Source organism: Coenobita brevimanus, chromosome 72 (assembly GCF_032717465.1).
Source record: "Coenobita brevimanus isolate Jiangsu-jjx chromosome 72, ASM3271746v2, whole genome shotgun sequence".
Taxonomy (NCBI): domain Eukaryota; kingdom Metazoa; phylum Arthropoda; class Malacostraca; order Decapoda; family Coenobitidae; genus Coenobita; species Coenobita brevimanus.
In genome coordinates this window covers 15357276-15378938 of record NC_137025.1, presented here as the reverse complement: position 1 = coordinate 15378938, position 21663 = coordinate 15357276, and the positions used below count along the sequence as shown (strand labels likewise).

The 21663-nt window shown below is 41.2% G+C and overlaps 1 protein-coding gene across 1 annotated transcript in view; it reads left to right on the top strand.

Moving 5' to 3' along the window:
• Positions 1-21663, top strand: part of Tudor-SN (Staphylococcal nuclease domain-containing protein 1) — a 294602-nt gene that overhangs the window by 148946 nt on the left and 123993 nt on the right. The window contains exons 8-11 of the mRNA XM_080278226.1: positions 10996-11160; positions 11932-12056; positions 14568-14765; positions 15310-15493. Coding sequence (XP_080134352.1) covers positions 10996-11160; positions 11932-12056; positions 14568-14765; positions 15310-15493 — 672 coding nt within the window. The remainder of the gene's footprint in view (positions 1-10995; positions 11161-11931; positions 12057-14567; positions 14766-15309; positions 15494-21663) is intronic.

Genomic DNA, 21663 nt, shown 5'->3' with positions numbered 1-21663 from the left:
TGCCGATCAGCTCAGCATATGTGCCAGAACAGGGGACATTTTTCATTATGGGATTATTTATGAAAACTGCTCAAAGACTGGAAATACCGTAAGACCAGATGCCGAATGAGAAGACTTTTACTGTATAATATTTTACTTGGGCATTATCATCATCAAACGGTTATTGAAACCCATACAGTATACAGTACTTCAGTTATCCAGAAGCCCATTATCTAAAATGTCCATTACCCAGATATGGTGATCTGGCTGTTCGAGATCATTATTCGTACATTTTTCCATTTTATGTGGACAAAATGCTTGTGTCTGGGTGGATATTATGGCCATGCGAACAAGTTTCCCCCGCCTGGGCAGAATAGCCCGGTGGCACCACACTGTCTGGCTAGGTATTTCACCCAGTGTCTGCTAGAGACCCCCTCGGTCATTCCCAGTTCCTGTGGAGCAACCATGTAAATAGTTGTCGTGGCAGCACACATGTGGCTTTTGTGGTTGTTCCCTACCAGCTTCAGGCCTTCCTATTCCATGCATGCCTCTTCCTAGGGTGTGTGATGATGGCCCCTCCACCAGGGAAAAGGAAGAGGGTAGTGCTGATTCTGGAGAAGAAGCGGGAGATCCTGGGTAAGAGTGGTGCAGGATGGTCGAGTTGTGAGTGTTGACGTTGATTTTATTCTAGCTTACTGTACTGTATCATGATTTTATTCTTTTTTACCCTGTTTTGTGTGCCCACTGCATTTTTCTTGTGTAGCTTTTTTTTTTTTTTTTTTTTTTTTTTTTTTTTGCATGGCCCTGCAGTGGTCATTGCTTATCTGTGTTTGGTGGGTCTGTTTTACTTTGTTAATTTCTTGGATGTGGTTTATAGGTCAGCTTGACCAGACAGAGTAGTATTAAACAACAGGAACAAGTGTTGTATAATGTGCTGTGGTGGCCATTTACAGTGATGTTCAAAGTTAGGTTGTGTACGAACGGGGGCCAGGGGAGAAGTCCATTATGTGGACGGATCCACTTTCTGGATATGCCTCTGGCTCTGTTTCGTCAGAGAATCGAGGAGTTACTGTACAATATTAGAAATAATCTAAAATGCGTCGTTAATAATGAATGCACTCAGACAACCATTCAGCTGCCAGCTTTTAAAAGCTTAAGGCTCATATCTTTGCAGATCAGATAAAATAGGCTATAACATTTAAAGTAAGAGTCATATTCCAGGTGACATAGAAAGTTTCGTAGCATCTCGTCCGTAGCATGTTAGTCACCATAGTTTATCAAACATTCTCTCTCTTGGTTCTGTTGGATCTGTCTGCGCATTTTGACACAGCAGTTCATGAACTACTGCTAAATGACCTACATTTCTGTGGTGTCCATGGATCTTGGAGAGTACAGTAGTTGTGGATAACACTTGTTCTTGCTCAGTTTGCTTTGTTTGGAGTTCCTCAAGGATCTGTATTAAGTCCATTTCTGTTGTCAGTACAAGTAGTTTAGTTTCTACATGATGCACATGATGTGTTCTATCATTTTTATGCTGATGACACTCATCTTTGTTAAGCTGACTGATATTATCATCATTGTCATCATCATTTTTTTTTTTTTATGCGAGGAAGAAGGAACCTTCCTTTCCCACCCTTGGGCAGGGTGAGGAAAAGCAACGTCCAGACAGCCTAAGTTTGCCCAATTCAATGAGCCATGATTTCATTCACTCATCATTCAAGTCCCCAGAATCCTGGTTCTATTTTATACCAAGAATAAACTAGAATCCCTGATGATTGATATTAAAATCTGGATGGCAAAGAGGAGGCTTAAGTTGAATGATGATAAAACAGAAATCATCATTCTAGGAAACAGGGGGGGTGCTGATGTTGATAATACTCTGATGATTGGCAAGTCACACCTTCATCCAGTTAGTTTTTTTCCAAAACTTGGGTGTATATTCTCATTCCAAACGAAAGTATAAAGAACATGTCAAATTGTCAGAGGTTGTAATCCGCACATCAGTTAACCTGTACTCCGAGAGGCAGTTGCTTTTTAATACTGGTCCATGCTATTGTCTTGCATCAATTATTGTAATTCATTTTGGACCCCCCTAATATTCTGTTCACCCCTACTCACCGGGCAACAGGTTATGCCAGCGCAATTTAGGTGGACAGAGGCCGCCAGGTTTCGGCATTTGTTGCAAGTGCATTCCCGCCTTAGTTTGAACTGGCTCATGTTTGATCTCGCCACCAAAAGTTAGGGAGGGACTCGTCACTCCTGCCAGAGCACACAAGCGTGCTTCAGTCTGTCCTGTGACTTTGCCAGGTGTAGAACAGTGTTTTCTGGAACCTCCTAGCCTGATTCCATTCCCACATCACGCAGACCCCTGCCTCATCCATCCCTGCCAAGCCTTTGCCTGAAGATACTAGGAAAGGGCTTGGTGATAGTGCCATAGGGCATGCCTTGGATGCTACTGTGTCTAGTTTATCTAGTTGCAGAGGTGTTATCTTATTGAGAGCAAAGTCAAAGTCAGGGCCATGTGCGCATGCACAAAGATATCCTACTTCAAACGCCAAAAGTTACTCATCTTCTTCGTGTCCTTACTCATCCCTGCGACCACATGCAGTCCTGGGTATGCTTTCATTTGCAAGAAGAGTTGATGAGTAATATGGTCTTTAATCTGTTTCCCTAACTGCTATACTTTCCCAGATAAGAAGTTAAAAAAAAAGGGTGTTTTGGGAAGTATGCCTGTAGGGAGAGGGCAGCCGCACCATAATATGCCCGGAGTCCAGGGGTTAAAGAAGGTGCAGTCTGTTTTGAATAGAGCAGCAGTGCTTATCTTTGGCCACCCCCCAAGAACCCCAACCACCTTATTTCTAATTGAGTTGCTGCTGTTACAGGCAAGAATTGAATTCAGACTGTGTCTTATTACTTCCAAGGTTCATAAGTTTGGCAAACCAAAGTATTTTGATGAATTGTTAAAACTCTTGCCAGCACGCCCAGGTTTGGTGTTAAGAAGTGAAGATGATTCCTCGCACCTTGATGAGCCCGCAGGCGTTGTTCAGTCGTCGTTCTCCTGTACACCCCCTAGGTTATGTAATAAATTCCATCATTACTGAGGCAAATGACTTCTGTTGAATCCTTTAAAGGTCAGCTCAAAGCCTTGCTCTTTTCAAGAAGCTACAATCTGGGGAGAGGTGTTGTGACACGATTGTAAGGTTTAATTGCGCGCTCTCTCTCTCTCTCTCTCTCTCTCTCTCTCTCTCTCTCTCTCTCTCTCTCTCAAGTATATACAGTATTTTATATGAGAGATGGCACAATTTCTGTAATTGTGAAAGTGTACAATAAATGATTGTTGAGCACCACTGAATTCCTTATGAAGAACTGGCACTTTTGAGAAACAAAACATCAGATTAATATTATTACAGTAAAAGTCCCATTATTCGGCATCTATGGGACCAGGATGATGCCGAGAAATTAGATTTGCCGAATAATCAAAAACCTACCCACTCAGTACCTTAAATATATTGGTGAACACTTATCACCACTTATGGTACGTATTACAACTGTGTTTGGAGAGAGTACTGTATACTGTACAATACTGCAATCAATACAGTACTACACCTGAATCTGAAATATATATATATATATATATATATATATATATATATATATGTATATATATATTAGTGAACATATACAAGGGTAATGACACAGTAGGCCTACAAGTCAGATAACACTTCCTGGATGGCCGAAATGATACGGAATATTACCTACCAGCTCAGTACATCACTTATATTGGTGAACTCATCACTACTTATATTATTACAAATATGTTTGGAGTGAGTACTGTATACAGTACTTTTTCCAAACAAAATAAAATAGTCGGAAAATTGCATAAAATAAAGGGATCTGAACTGGTAAGGTCTTTCTGATGAAAGTCATAAATTACATTTAGCACTCACTCTTTTGTTCGTTTTTTTTTTTTACATGTGAAAGGAGAGTACTGATGGAAACAGTAATGTATTCCATGAACCCCTTAATAACCTCCGACATTGAACAACCCTTTAAAGTACCGATGTCGAGTTAGTGAGCTATGGAAAAACTGTGAACAATTATGGGAATGGAATGAAGGTCACTGGTATGTTTACACGACTCTATGCTACGATTCCAAGCAGTCAGGGGGTCAGTTAATCTCAGATGTTTTCACCAATTTGGTAAATGCACCGTAACTTTATGAATTCTCCAGTCAATCATAGCGAATCATAGCATGGGTTTAGAGAGCTAAATAACACATTTCTAGGTGCGCCAGACGATTATCTTCACATCTTATAAGAAAATGGAAGAAATAAATTCCCTTTCTGAGTATGTAAAGTTCTTCCATTCTTCTGAAATCAATTTATTTTTCTTAAAGATGGGAAGATAATCGTCTGGCTCACCTAGCAATGTGTTATTTAGCTTCCTAAACCCATGCTATGATTCGCTATGAGTCACGGAAAGATTGATAAAGTTACGGTGTATTTACCAAATGGGCGAAAACATCTGAGATTAACCGACCGCCTAACTGCTTGGAATCGTAGCGTAGTAATGTAAACATACCACTGACCTTCGTTCCCTCCCCATAATTGTTCAGTTTTCTTCATAGCTCACACTAACTTAACATCACTGACATCGGTACTGTAAAAGGTTGTTCAATGCCGGAGGTTATTAAAGGATTAATGGGATATATTACTGTTTGCATCAATGCTCTCTCTTTCACGTTAAGCACAAAAACAAACAAAAGAATGAGCACTAAATGTACGTTTAACTTTCATCAGAGAGACCTTAGCAATTCATATTCCTCCAGTTTATTTTTAAGTATTTTTCTGACTTTAGGTTAGGTTAGGTTTGGTTAAATTATAAGGTACAGTTAAACTCGGTTAGGTTAGGTTCAGTTAAACAGGACAGTCCCTTCCACCATTATGCTGAGGAATAAAAATACTAGAGCTGTCACAGCCGTACAGCTAAAAACAACGGGGAAACTGATTTAACAAGCAACATTTATTTATGGGTAATGCATTACAGTGTCAGTGGTTCATGGGCTACTCAATTACCGGTGTCATTTTCAGGAAGGCATCAAGAATGAAAGAATTTCAAGAATTAGCGTGGGGGCTTGGAACGTAACCCTCGCTAATTTGGTGGGGGTCGTTACTGTAGTGTATGATACTGTGCAATATTGTAATCAATACAGTACTATACCTGAATCTGAATAAAAATATAGAAATTAGTGAACATACAGAAGTGTAATGAAACATTAGGCCTACAAGCCACAGATAACACTTCCTAGACTGCCGAGATGATTCCGGACATCTGCCAAACAATCAATGATTTTCGTAAATGGGACTATTTCTCAAAACTTCCGAAATGTCGGATCTGCCGAATAATAGGACTTTTACTGTATTATTATTATTATTACTGTTATTATTATTATTATTTATTATTATTATTATTATTATTTATTATTATTATTATTATTATTATTATTGTTATCCTCAGGACCATTCATATCACCCATTACGATTATGTTATAGCTCCTGGGCATTTCTTCCACTACTTCATCCAACTTATCCCAAAACCTCTCTCTCTCTCTCTCTCTCTCTCTCACACACACACACACACACACACACACACACACACACACACACGGACAGCCACAACTGACGGACGTGTCTCCCAACAGCTCCCAGGCCCAGGCTGCATATCTTAAGTAGTTTCCAGGAATTATGTTTATTCTGTCTCCTATGGTTTTGTTGTAAGTTTAAAATATTGTAAGTTAATATAGACTACCAACAATGTAAAGATTTATTAGGAAGAATATGCATGAATGTTTTGTAGTATTTTCGGTAACAGCTGTTTTTGCTACAGTAACCAACATGGCCGAAAATGTAAACACTGAGGGACTCGAATTTCCAGGATTTGACAGAAACACTAATATCATGGGTCTGGTTAAAACATTGATAATGAGGATTAGTGAACTTGAAAAGAAAGTGGAGAATTTAGTGTGAAGGACATGTCTGAGAATATGGAAGTTACTATACAGAGTCTGATCCAGTCCAATGAGACGGCGAATGAAGAAATAAGAAATTTGAAGCGGGAAAATGTTGAATTGCGGAGGAAACTAGAAGAGAGTACTAATAAAACAGAGAAGGTGAGTAGTGTATTAGAAGAACATAAGGCAAAGTGGGCACACGTAGAAGAAGAACAGAAAGACGTGGTCAGCGTAAGAGAATTCATCCAGGAAGAAAGGGAAATGAACAAGAAAAAGATGGAAGAAAATGTAGTGAAAATACTGAAGAAAAAAGAGAAAATAGTGAGAGAAACTGTAGAAAGGAACAGATGTGTGGTAATATTTGGGAACAGGGAGGAGGAAGAAAAGGTTAGATTCGTGAGACTCGAGAGAGACACGAACCTGGTGAGAGGTATATTAGGCAAAATTGACCCCGAAGGAGACAAGTGGGTAAAAGAAATTGAGGAAGTAAGGAGGATAGGGCCTTATAGGAAAGGGGAAACAAGACCAATGAGAGGCAAGTTGACATCAGCAAGTTTAGTAAATGATATACACAAAATGACCTGGAAATTAAGCAAAGAGGCTGGAATGGAAAATATTATAATAAGAAAAGATTTAAATGAAGAAGAAAGAAGTTTTAAAATCATTAAAGGATCGAGCAAAGGAAAAAAATGATGAGGACAGAGGAAGAATGTAATACTTTTTTTTGGAGAGTATTGGATATGAAAGTAAGGAAGTGGTATATAAGGAAATAGAAGCGAAGGAAACTAAAGGGGATAGCTGTGAAAGATCAGAAATTGAGGAAGTGGTACTGACGGAGAGAAGGAGAGAAGAGGGTATAAAAAACATGAAAAATAATTTAAAGGTGATATACACTAATATTGATGGTTTAATATCAGCCAGGCTTGAAATTAATGATTTCTTGAGAGAATATGAACCTGATGTCATGTGCTTTGTAGAGACCAAATTAAGAGAGGATTTTGATGTTCATTTGGGAGATGGCAAATACAATCTGTGGAGAAGAGACCGAAAAGAAAAAACGGGAGGAGGAGTGATGATAGCAGTGAAGAACAACATAAATGTAGCTACCGTGGAAATGGGAGAAGGCAGGGCTGAAGTGATATATATGAAATTAGAAACTGGAGAGAAAGTCGAGAGATATGGCGGTAGTGTATGTTCCCTTTAAGACGAGAGCATGGAATGATGACAAAAACCATTAGATGTTGTCAGATATAGTTAGCTATTTACAAAAAATAATTGAGAAAAGCAATAATATAATTTTGGTGGGTGACTTTAACTGTAAAGAGGTGAACTGGGAGGAATGGGACTCTGGAGGCAGCGAGGACTCGTGGGGCACTATATTATTAAATATAATAATGAATAATGTGATGACGCAATGGGTCAGAGAAGAGACACGGTTCCAAGGTGAGGACACACCAGCAAGATTAGATTTACTGTTTACCAAAGAACCCGATGTAATAGAATCATTGAAATATTTCTGTCCTATAGGAAAAAGTGATCATGTGGTCATTGAGTTCCAGATGATAATAGGGAACGTCGATCCAAGAGACGAGCTTCATAGACAGGGAAGATACAACTTTGGGAAAGCTAATTTCACAGGACTGAGAAACTTTTTTGAAAATGCGGATTGGAGAAAATTCAGAGAAACAAGAGAGATACAAAGGAAGTAGGATATCTTTCGAGACCTCTGCAATTTGGGAGTGGAAAAATTTGTACCAAGAGTAAGAGGGAAAGAAAACAGGAAAATGGAGTGGTTTAATAGAAGGTGTATGATAGCAAAAAAAGAAAGAGATAAGGCGTGGAACAACTGGAGAAAGAGGGGCAACACCAGAACAAAGGAAGAATATAAAAGAACTAGAAATGATTACACAAGAATACGTAGAGAAGAAGAAAGGAATTTTGAAAAAGGTATAATAGACAAATGCATGGATGAACCCAAACTGTTCTATAGATTTGTTAATGGCAAATTGAAACAAAGGAAAGGAATCACTAAATTGTAAGTAGGAGGAGAGGTCTATAAAGATCCAGCAATGTAAGCTGAAATAATGAACAAATGTTTCCAATCAGTTTTCACTAATGAAAAAGAGTTTGTGGAAGGGGAGGGAGTGACTAGAAATGTACCGGTGATAAAAGATACAAAAGTGGAGGTACAGGAAGTGTACAAATTATTGGAAACTCAAGATGTAAGGAAAGCCCCAGGACCTGATGGAATTTCTAATTGGGTACTGAAGGAATGCAGAGAACAACTGGCAGATAAAATTCACAGTTTAATCATGTGTTCTCTGGAAGAGGGGAAATGTGGTACCAATTTATAAGGGAGGAAACAGGGAAGAACCCCTGAATTATAGACAGTGTCTCTAGCCAGCATGGTCGCAAAATTGTGCGAGAGAATCCTGAAAGACAGATGGATAAAATATCCAGAAGAGATGAATATTTTGGCTGAATGTCAGTTTGGATTCAGAAGTGGAAGGTCATGTGTTTCTGACTTGTTGAGCTTTTACTCAAGAGCGATTGACGTGGTACAGGAGAGAGATGGTGGATTGTGTGTACTTAGATTTAGAGAAGTCCTTTGACAAGGTACCTCATAAGAGACTAATGTGGAAACTAGAATATATAGGAGGACTGAAGGGGAAACTCCTGGAATGGATGAGAGACTTTTTGAGAGGCAGACAAATGAGGACAGTAATAAAGGATAGGATGTCTGGATGGAGGGATGTAACAAGTGGAGTCCCCCAAGGCGTGGTGTTGGCACCAGTAATGTTCCTGATTTACGTAAATGATATGGTAGATAGAGTGAACAGTTATGCAAGTCTGTTTGCTGATGATGTAAAGATCTTGAGGAAGATAGAGGTTGAGGAGGATTGTAAAATGCTGCAGGAGGATCTGGATAGGATACATGAATGGAGCCGGACTTGGGAAATGAAATTTAATGTAAAGAAATGTAAAATATTGGAAATGGGTAAAAGTACCAGGAGGCCATCAATGAATTATTTGTTGGGTAATGAATTAATCACTAAAATGAGAGAAGAGAAAGACTTAGGAGTGCTGGTCCAAGATAGTTTGTCACCTGAAAAGCACATTAATAAGATAGTTAGAGAGACTTATAAACTCCTGACTAAAATAAGAGTAGCATTTCATCATATGGATGAGATGATGAAAAAATTGATAGTGGCCATGATCCGCCCCAGGTTAGAATATGCAGCGGTGGTGTGGTCCCCACACAAAAAGAAAGATATAAACAAGATTGAGAGAATACAACGAACAGCAACCAAAATGGTCCCCAGTCTGGCAGATCTGTCATACAGAGAGAGGCTGGAAAAACTGGATTTGCCTTCCTTAGAGGAAAGGAGAAAGAGGGGAGACATGATTGCAGTGTTCAGGACCATGGTGGGAGTAGATAAAATTAACCAAGAAGATCTGTTTGTATGGGATAAGAGAGCAACAAGAGGACACGGCATGAAATTGAAAAAGTCAAGCTGCTTGAAGGATATCAAGAAGTATAGCTTTCCTTACAGAAGTATAGATTTATGGAATAGCCTGGACAAAGAGATCATCCAGTCTAAAAACTTAAACGAGTTTAAAGCTAAATTTGACTTACTGAGAAACAGCGATGGGAACCCACGAGCATAGCATATTTCGTGTGTATCTCAGTTAGGTATATTGGGTAAATACAGAAGTATTTGGAACAACTTAGACAAAAAGGTGGTGCAGGAGAAAAACATTCATGTGTGTAAAAGTAAACTAGATAAATGTGGATATGGAGACAGGACAACACGAGCATTGCTCAATTCCTGTATACTACAAATAGGTAAATAGGTAAATACACACACACTCACACACACACACACACTCCTGTCCTCACATGGTGCATATGCTCAAACTTGGACTTAGCATACATTCACCTCAAGCTGACACACTTGTAGTCTCTCATTCCACCCTGCCATACCTCATTTATCAACAAAGCAACTCTTTCCTTGCATCTTCCTTGTCAATTCATGCTATATATTACACATATCACACCCTCCCACTCCTCCACCTCACACCCTTTCATCTTTGTTTCACCCAATGCCATCATGGCATATCTCACATTCAAACACATTCACCACATCCACCCTTTTGCTGTCCTCATTCACATCTCTCATGTTCCACATGGCCTTGCAAATCTTCCCATTTGGTTGGGGCCCTGGGCAGGTATTGGGTCCTCCGAGGTTCTCTGAAACAACTGCCATGATTAAGTGATTTTGGATAGGGGAATCTGGGGGACACTTAACCCGCCAAAAACCTTGGTTATATGATTACCACCCAGCGTAGTAACTGGTTTCCTGGGTACAGGAAACCATTTGGCTTGTCACTCAGTGTTGAGATCATATGGCATCTCTACATTGAATGAGTGGATGATGGGTGCCCCCATCCACCACATGATACCAAAGAAATATAAAGAATTTTCATCAACAGGCATAGATGTTATTATAAAGTTTGATATTTTGCGGTCCCGTTCGCTCCATTTGGTGTGACATTATTCAGAAACTATTTTGCCATGAGAACGGAGCCCATAAATCACTTTCCAGTTTCTCTTCACAGATGTGCAGCTCTGGTAGTTTAATGGTGAAAGGAGGGCAGCTGATACTCTACTTTGTGTAAATGTGTTGTGTCAGTGGTCAGGGAAGATAATAAAGCTTCCTTTTCCCCTTGCTCTTTATTTCATTGTTTTCTGTCCTCTGCACAGGTGATGGAAGAATCATTATAAAAGTGGCCTTATAAAACAGGTTTTAATCCAAAAGAGAGTCCAGTGGAGGGCCATCTGAACATATTATCAGTACGTTTATTATTAATAGTTCATTAATGTCAAATATCACAATAAACTTCATAGTCATTGTTGAGGGACAATTGTATGTAGATCACTGGCCTAGCTTGATCGTTTTGTCTTTGAAATGTGAAGACTAATCAGTCGTCTTATTTCTTTTCAGAATGGAAACATAGCAGAGGCACTCCTGCGTGAAGGGTTTGCACGATGTGTTGACTGGTCCATAGCCACTGTGACAGGAGGCCCAGAAAAGCTCAGAGCTGCAGAGAAAGTGGCGAAAGAGAAGCAACTTCGACTCTGGCAGGACTACAAACCCTCCAGTTTATCGGTAAGATCTCTTTTGGTTGTGGAATAGTGTAGCATAAAGAAATCAGTTGATACTTGGTGGTTTAGTGGTAGAATACATACACACCATACACACAGAAGTGAGTGGAGTTTTTTCAGTCATGTAAAAATGCTACCAAAAAAGGTTGGTCTTGTACCCTTGTTTTTAATTTTTCTTGGAGGGAACAATGTTAAGGGCTCTTATCCTTTGGCTCCTTCTTCAGAGCATTAAAAAGAGGAAAATCAGTACTTGGTTGTGGAAGCTAAAGGACAAAGGTATCATGTGGTTGAGTGGAAGACTTGTGCAGAGTTGGTTATGATGGGTTGCAATGATTTTATGATGACAGTCATTAGAATACTATAGCTTAGTCATAGATGTATGTGAAGTGACTATGGTAGTTCATTAGATTTATCCAAGGAAGAGGATGGGCTTTTTACATTGCTATGTTCATTCTTTTTCCATCCATCCATCCATCATCCAATACTGCGTTGCCCCATGAGGAGCTTAGGAGCCAGGGGCTAGGCAAGTTGGTCCTGACATTTAAGATGAGAGTGACCAGCCTCACTCATCCCCGAGTGGCATTACGTGAGCGATAAATCCCAACCACCCCTTGGATATAAACCTTCACCGGCACAATCCAATTGGAGCACCTTAATTACCCACTAAACCACCAGGCTCCATAATTTGGTCATATGGTTACCACCCAGCATAGTAAATGGTTTCCTGGTGTACAGCTACCCTGTACAGTAATATTGTTGTATTCCATGCACCCAGATTGCAGACAAAGACAAGGAGTTCACAGGCAAGGTTGTGGAAGTGGTCAACGGAGATGCTCTGGTTGTGAAACGACAAGATGGAAAAGCTCAGAAGATCTTCCTCTCTAGTCTCAGACCACCCAGGTTAGTTATATTTAGTTACGTTGTAATTGTACAGTTCATTAGTGGTTGATTTCATCATTATTATTAGTATATAAAAAAGATTTAGTACTAGTGTATATTACCACTTCTATATCCATCCATCCATATACCTAGGCTGCTTCCCCCAAGGAAAGGGAGGTAGCCGAGACAGGACGACACACTCCCAGTTTACTCATCCATTCAAACACATTCATTCGCATCTTAGCCCCAGTGGGGAGAAAGGACAGCACCACATTGCACGAGGGTCAACTGCGCAGTGCAGTCAGTGACATCCTCAGCAGGGCCCGACAGCAGAGCTGGTTTACCCCTGCCACATCATAATAGACCCATCCCCTTACCCACACCTGACCTGACTAGCTGATCAGACCATATGCAGGAGAATATCCCCTCAGGGCTGTGTCATCATTAATTCATTCACAATTTCTCTCCATTTATTTCTGTCATGCACAACCACTCTTCCTTGCTCAACAGACATCCCTCTAGCATCCAATGCTCTCTTCACACTGTCCATCCATCCTGTTCCTGGTCTCCCTCTCAGCCTTACATCTCTCACATCAGATCTAGTTATCTTTTTCACCAATCGCCTATTATTCATTCTCTCCCTATGCCCAAACCATCGCAGCACCCTGTGCTCAATTCGATCAGCCGTCTCCTGAACAACTCGTTCTCCTTTGCACTTCATCATTTCTCACTCGATCCATACGCGTCACTCCACACACACTCCTCAGACACCTCATCTCCATTACATTCAAACTTTTCCTCTCTGCTACACCCATATTCCATGTTTCAGCCCCATATAATGCAGTCGGTACCACAACACCCTCATACAGCCTTCTCTATACATCCACTCTAAGCGAACAACATCTAAACACTTTTTTCATTCCTCCCAGCACCTTTCCTACTTCATTCATTCTAAACTTCACTTCTGCATCTATTCTTCCATCCACAGCAGCATGTGACCCTAAATACTTAAAACACTTTACCTTCTCAAGCAACTCACCATTCAAAGCTATATTCATCCTCCTACCATCTACCGACCTCGTACGCTTCATCACTTTACTCTTATTCTCATTTACTTTCAATTTCCTCCTTTCACACACCATTCCAAATTCCTCTACCAGCTGTCTCAGTCTGTCCTCAGAATCAGCCACCAGTGCAGTATCATCTGCAAACAGCAGCTGCTTCAGATTCCACTCTCTACCACCAACATTTACTAGACTCAGACCTCCACCTAAAACTCTGGCATTCACCTCCTTTACAACACCATCCATATAAATGTTAAACAACCAAGGCAACATCACTCATCCCTGCTGCAGCCCCACTCTCACGGGAAACCAATCACTCACAGTACTTCCCACTCGTATGTACGCCCTACTATTTACATAAAAACTTTTTGCCCCTTTTAGTAACCCACCATCAAGTCCATACAGTCTTAAAACAGTCCACAAAGCCTCCCTATCTGTTCTATCATATGCTTTCTCTAAATCCATGAATGCCCAAAACACATCCTTGCCTTTCGCTAAATACTTTTCACACTCTTGTCTCACAGCAGACACCTGATCCATGCATCCCATCCCTCTCCTAAAGCCACACTACTCATCACCAATCACTCCCTCTGTACCCTCTCTAACTCTCTTAATTAGCACTCTACCATACACCTTACCTACAACACCCAACAGACTTATACCCCTAAAGCTAGTACATTCATACTTATCACCCTTGCCTTTATGTATGTAAGAAGAAAGACAAATGATGATGAAGTTTTTTTTTTATACTAGCCCTTGGTAGATGGTTTGTCAGTATAATTATCACCCAGATCCCATTTCCCCTGTCTTTTTGAGGTGGAGAGATGCTTATCAGTGCTCTTAGATCTTCTAATGGATGTGGCTGTTATCACCTCATTTCCTTTATTAGTACAAAGAGGAGGCTGTAATCTCTACTTCCATCTGTATTTGCCTAATATGGCTTGCAGGGAGTACAGTATGCAGTTAGTATTTACTGTGTGACCCCAGGAATTAGAGTGTTTACTGTTATGATAGTTGAATGGTAAGAAAATGTGAAGAGATATATGGTTCAAAGTTAAGATAATGTTTTGGAATTGAGAATGTCTTGAAGTACAGGGGTTAACGTAAATTATTTGACTTATAGAGTCTTAGGTCAATTACAATAGGGATTGAACCTTGTGTGTGACCTTCCCCCCCCCCCCCCCCCCAGTAAAGAAAAAACGGTATGTAGTGTTGAAAAAGGACTCGAGGTTTAGGGATCATGTTACAGTGCTGCCGGTCATGCAGCTGGGAAGGGAGAAGAAGCAAGGTTTATCTGTGCAGGCATGGAATACTACATTTGAATGTGTGTGTGTGTGTGTGTCATATGGTATATGTTTTGCCAGTGACAAACTACCTAAAGAGCACCCATATGGGACTTCCTTCAGAGGATACAGCATCATGAAGCATTAACTGAAGATTCAACTGGATGTTCTCTTGTGTCCCTTAGGCTGCCAGATTCAGAAGCCCCACGACCACCAGGCAAGAACTTCAGGCCATTGTATGACATCCCTTGGCTGTTCGAAGCTAGAGAGTTCCTGCGGAAGAAGTTAATTGGCCAGAAAGTCAGCTGTACTGTTGACTATATCCAGCCAGCACAGAACAATTTCCCTGAGAAGACCTGTTGTACTGTCAGGATTGGAGATATGTGAGTATAGCTTGGTGATACTGAGGAAATTTTATGTAGCTGTCCAGAAGACAGAGAAGTTTGGAAGGGATAGAGAATAGAGTGGAAAGATGGATTGCAGAACTTGTGGAAGTGAGGGTTGACATGATGGCAGAAGGATGTAATGATCAGACATTTTTGTTGAGCTCGCCTTGAATGAACTTGGGACAGCATTACGTAGATAAATAAAAATACAATATGGAATTACAGATTACCATATTGACACAACAGTAGTGTAATGACAAACAGTTGGTTTATTTCAGTTTCGGTCACCTTAAAAATCAAACCCTTCTCCTTCCCCCAAAGGTTTCAGTGTAATCTTAACTAACAGGACTCCTTTAAAAGATCGTATTTTTAATTGCAGCCTCCTCCCAAGACATAATATGATATTATGACTCTGTGAGGTCTTTATAAGCTGTACTTTGCATTGACCAGCCTGTCTTATAAGGTTAACTTCAAAAGTAGGAGGTTGTATAGTAAGTGTAATGTAATCCCAGTTGGCTGATTATCATGTACACCCTGACAGTAATGTTGCGGAGGCAATGGTGAGTAAAGGATACGCCACGGTGATCCGGTACCGGCAGGATGACGACCAGCGTGCCTCTTGCTATGATGACCTTCTCTCGGCTGAAGCCAAGGCAATCAAATCTGGGAAGGGACTCCATAACAAGAAAGAGACCCCATTACACAGAGTTGCTGACATATCTAGTGTAAGTTCGGCAGCATCGTAACCAGTGAGGTTTATTCCAGGTAGACTGTTATGCAAAGCTCAACCATCTGTTTTGCTGTTTTTATTGGAAAAAGTTATTGTAATAGTGACTAACTCTATCCTTATTCATAATAAGTAGGGTAGCCTATCCCCACCTTCACATCGCGCACACTGTTCGGACACACGGTGTCTGCAAGTTGAGGCAGTGGGAAGGGTGCTGCATATTATCTAGCAGTTATTCTTTTCCTTCTCTTCTCGTTTCTTGTCTGTATTTATTTCTTCTTTTCCTCCCAAATTAAAGTTGGACTAACAGGGGTGGGTACTTTTTTTTTTTTTTTTTTTTTTTTTTTTTTTTTTTTTAATAATAGAAATGTAAATATACTGTAATCAGGCATGACTTGAAATTATCAGTGCCCTCACTGCAGTAATCCATCTATCCATCCATCATCCAATCCTACATTGCCCCATGAGGAGTGTAGGAGCCTGGGACTAGGCAGTTGGTCCTGACATTTAAGATGAGAGTGACCAACCTCTCTCATCCCTGAGTGGCATTACATGAGCAATAAACCCCAACCCCCTTTGGATATGAACCTTCAGTGGCTCAATCCGATTGGAGCACTTTTATTACCCACTAAACCACCAGGTGCCAAAATTTGGTTATATGGTTACCACCCAGCGTAGTAAATGGTTTCCTGGTGTACAGGAAACCATTTGGCTTGTCACTCAGTGTAGAGTCACCCACAGGCAGAAGGAAGAGGAAAGAATGAAGGAAAGAAAGACACAAGAGGGAGTGTAAAGTCACCCGCAGGCAGAAGAAAGAGGAAAGAATGAAGGAAAGAAGGACTGAAGAGGATGGATGGAAAGAAGGATGGAGGAATTATTATTATTATTATTATTATTGTGGTAGGTGGGGGTGCTCACCATTCACTCACTCAATGTAGTTCTGCTCTTGGGTGGCTGCCCTTTCCTCTCCTCCATCCTTCTTACCTTCCATCCTCTTCTGTCTTACTTTCCATCATTCTTTCCTCATCCTTCTGCCTATGGGTGACTTTACGTTCCCTCTTCTCTTTCTTTCCTTCATTCTTTCCTCTTCCTTCTGCCAGTGGTTGACTCCCTGAGTGGCATTACGTGAGCAATAAACCCCAACCACCCCATGGATATGAACCTACACAGGCTCAATCTGTAATTACCCACTAAACCACCAGGCTCCAAAATTTGGTTATGTGGTAACCATCCAACGTAGTAAATGGTTTTCTGGTGCACAGGAAACCATTTGGCTTGTCACTCAGTGTAGAGTCACCCACAGGTAGAAGGAAGAGGAAAGAATGAAGGATTGAAAGACGGAAGAGGGAGTGTAAAGTCACCCGTAGGCAGAAGGACGTGGAAAGAATGAAGAAAAGAAAGGCAGAAGAGTATGGAAGGAAAGAAGGATGGAGAGGAATGGGCAGACACATGAGAGCAGCACTACATTGAGTGAGGGGATGGTGAGTGCCCCCACCTACAAATAGTAATAATAATAATAATCTATCTATCTATCTATTGCCAGATGCCTCAATCCCGTTTGGGGTGGCCACAAACAAATCGCCTCCACGTCGCCCTGTCCCCCGCCATTTCACTGCCCTGCTCCTAACTCACACCCCCCTCTCTCATATACCTCTCCACTCCATCCCTCCATCTCATCCTCGGCCTCCCCCTCCCCGGAAAAAACTAACTAAAAAAACAAACAAGAAATAATAATAATTATTATTATTATTATTGTAGCAGAAGTTTATTGAATGTGGTAGGGAAGGTATATGGAAGAATTACTATACAGAAAGTAAGAGAAATATCAGAAGTCCTAGTAAGTGATAAACAGGGTGGCTTTAGGAGTGGCAGAGGATGTGTGGATCAAATACTTGCAGTAAGATAGATAGTGGAGAAGACTTGTGAGAAGGACCAAAAAGTGTTTATGGCATTCATGGATCTAGAAAAAGCATATGACAAAGTAAACAAAAAAGGATTGTGGAAGGTTTAGTGCATGTACGATGTAGATGGTAAGCTGCTAGGTGCCATCAAGAGTTTTTGTGATGGTAGTGAGTCATGTGTTAGGGTAAATGGGCAGCTAAGTAAATAGTTCATGATCAGTGTGGGCATTTCGACAAGGTTGTGTGATGTCTCCATGGTTGTTCAATATATATATATGGCTGGGGTGATGAGAGAAGTAAAAACACGGGTAATGGAGAGGAGGATGGTGTTGGTAATGAATGGTGATGGATGGAATATCTCAAATTTGTTGTATGCTTATGATGCAGTACTACTTGCAAATACCGGACATGAAATTGGTAGACTAGTGCAGAGATTTGCTGATGTTTGTGAGTGTCATGCATTGACAGTAAATGTAGATGTGAGTAAAGTGATGGTTATTGAGAGAGAAGGTGACTCCCGGTGTGATATTACAGCAAATGGTGAAAGACTAGAATCGGTGAGAGAGTTCAATATTACCTGGGTACAATGATGGAAAAGAGAGGAAAATGTGCAAAAGAAGTGGAAAGTACAGTGACACAAGGAAGGAAATTAGCTGGGGCAATGAAGGCCTTGATAAGAAACAGAGTATTGAATGTTCCAGCTGCACGAGGCTTACTTGAAGGAGTGTTAGTGCCAACCTTAACATAAGGCTGTGAGACTATGGTGTGACATGAAAATGAAAAGTCAAGAGTAAGGGCAGTGGAGATGGGACTGCTGAGGAATGTATGTGAATTACGGAGAGTGGATAGGATATGAAATAATGTGATTCATGAGAGATGTGGAGTGAGGAATCGAAGAGAGTGCACTGTGAAGGTATGGTCATTTGGAGAGAATGGTTAACAATAGAGTGGTGAAAGGGGTATATCTGAGTGAATTCAAAGGAGGGAAGAGGTGAGGTAGGCCAAGGGTAAGGTGGAGGGATATGGTGGATGAGTGTGAGAGGAAGGGAGGTTTGGAAGTCGGTGAGGCTAGGGGACTGGGAAGAGATCGAGCTGGCTGGATGAATATTGTGAGGATAGGCGCATTATCAGGGATTTGGCACCCCTTTTTAACATGACAGCATCCAGATTGACTCTCGGATACGTTTACGTGAAGCTACAGAATGTGGTGAATGTTTTTAACGTATCAGATAGGGCCAGGATTCCATAGGCTTGAATGGTGAGTGAATGGAAGCGTTGCCTATTGAAGTGGGCAAATTTGGGCTGTCTGGAGATTGGTATTCCTCACCCTGCCCTAGGGTGAGAAAGGAGATCCAGATGATGATGATGATGGTTGTTGTTCTTCTTCTTCTTATAGTAGACCCTAAATGTAACGGGCCTCAGTAGACCGGATATTGGATTTATCGGACACTAAGAAAGCCACTGGATTTTCTTGGTTATAATGATGCAAGAGGTGTAAGGCTGAGAGGAAGACCACAAATTGGATGGATGGACAGTGTGAAGAGAGCCTTAGGTGTGAGAGGGATGTCTGTAGAACAAGGAAGAGTGGCTTCGTGTGATAGAAATGAATGGAAGGAAATTGTGAATTCATAAATGGTGGCGCAGCCCCGATGGAATTGTTCTCATCTGGTCTGATCGGCTGATCGGGACAGGTGCGGGGAGAGGGATGGGTCTGTTATGATGTGGCTGGGGTAAACCAACTCTGCTATTGGGCCCTGCTGCAGATGTGTCTGGATTGCACTACACAGTTGATCCCCATAAAGGCTAAGATACAAGTAAATGTATTGTGGGGATGAGTAATTTGATGAGTGTGTTGCCCTGTCTCGGCTACCCCCGTAGGGGGAAAAAGCCTAGGTATGTAGATATATAGTTAGATGATGAACAATATCCATCGAATGAAGTGCAGTGGGTTGCAGTACTTGTTTCCTACCCTTTGTACTCTAGTCTGTTGTGAAATTGCCCTCTCCCTATTGTGATTGCTGATTTGTAATAATAAACTATAGTGACACTGTACTAGCCATGAAGAAGTGCTACGATAAGGATGTGAAATTAACTACGAAAGGGCAAGATTGAGAGCCCAGTTAGTGTAAAATGGGTATAGTTTTAATTTTTAGTAGAAGAATATGCTAATATACAGTATTAGCCCAATTTTCCAGGCTATATGGTGTGAAGGGGTGCCTGAATAGTCTGAAGTCACAATTAATCCGGCAGAAACAAAACACAAATACCGTTGTTAGACTAATTTATTAACTCCCCAATGGCCGTGGGTTCAGAAATTTGTGTGCTTCCCTGGCTGGCCCTGGTACCATTTTTTCTGAATTCTGAAATCAATTTCTTTTTCTTATAGATGTGAAGAGAATCATCTGGCTCACCTGGCAGTGTGTTTTCCAGCATCCCAAATCCATCTTGTGATTTGCTATGATTCACAGAAGAATTCATAAAATTATGGTGCATGTGCCATGTGGACGAAAACATCTAAGATGAAGTGACCGCGTGACTGCTTGGGGTGGTAGCACAGGGTCTTGAAATCATACCAGTGACCTTCGCTCCCATCCCATAATTGTTTGGAGTAGATGTAGCTCGCACTAACTTGATGTCATTGACACTGGTATGGTAAAGCATTGTTCAGTGCAGCGGGCTATTAAGGTGTGAAGGAATGTGATGTTGATAACAGGAGGGACACCCTGACACAGACAGAGGGCTGGTACTACAATCCCAGACAGATCATCTTTTCATGCTGAACAGTCTAGATCAACATACCCATATCCCACACCAAGCCCTCTTCCTCCCATCATCCCCAGACATCACCTTCTGCTCCCCAAACCTTGCTCCCACTACATCCTGGAGAGTGGTCTACACCCTAGATTCTGGTCACCTCCCAGTCATCATCACTATCAAAACCAGAATCACCCCAGCTGGCCACAGAGACACATACACTAATTATAAGAGAGCCAACTGGGAGGCCTTTGCCACTGAAACTGAGCAACATTTCGAAACACTAAATAGTACACCCATCACAAAAATCAACACAACATCAACACTGCTGTGCACACTTTCAGTACAATTATACAAAATGCAGACAAAAGACACATCCCTAGAGGAGAACAGAAAGAGACACAACCCCAACTTCACACCAGAAATTCTAGGCCCCATCAGATAACGGGACACACTGTGACACTCCCCAACACCCCATACACAAGACACCTTACAACAAGTACAAGAACCCAACATCAAATAAACAGTAAAATATCAGAACAGCGAACACTAAACTGGAATAATTATCTCCAATCACTTGACCACAAAACAAACACCAGTAAACTCTACAAAACACTAAACAGCATCACACTCCAACAGCAGCACTATACACTCACATGCTGCCATCACAACAACAGACACCATACCTTCAAACGAACAACAAGCAAACACTCTCATCAATCACTTTTCACAAGTCAGCCATCTAAACCTCCATCCCAAAGACTGACGTATTATTCGATGTAAAAGACAGTTCCCCACAGACCCAGACCACACACCTTTCACTTACAAGCAGACAAAGCGGATCATCGGCAGCCTTAAGCACTCATCTGCCTGTGGACCAGACAACATAAGCAACATTCATCTTAAACACCTTGGACCACAAGGCATACAAGCACTCACCAACATATCAAACTACAGCTACTCACACAACATAATACCCAACATCTGGAAGCATGGCATTACCATCACTATCCCTAAACCCAACAAAGACCCCACATTACCTTCCTCACACTGTCCCATCACACTCCTCTGCACCCCCTCTAAAGTCACTGAACGACTGGTACTACAACTAGTCACACCTCACATTCCCCTAGCCCAGTCACAACATGGCTTTAGGCCACTACTCTCCACAAGCATCCTTCTTACAGACCTTAAACAGAGAGTTTTCCATGGCATGAATTCAGCTAGGCCACCACACAGAACACTCCTAATCACGCTAGACATCAGCAAAGCTTTTGGTGCCATCCCCCGCCACAACCTCATGAACAAAATACTCAACACAAACATGCACAATAACACAAAAAGATGGGTGGCAAACTACTTAGCAGGCAAATGTGCACATGTAACATTTGTGGTCAGTCTTCGAACATCAGAAACTTCGCAAATGGCATCCCCCAAGGATCTGTTTTGTCCCCTACACTCTTTAACCTGTACATGCATGACATCCCCACACATCACAGATACACATAGCTTC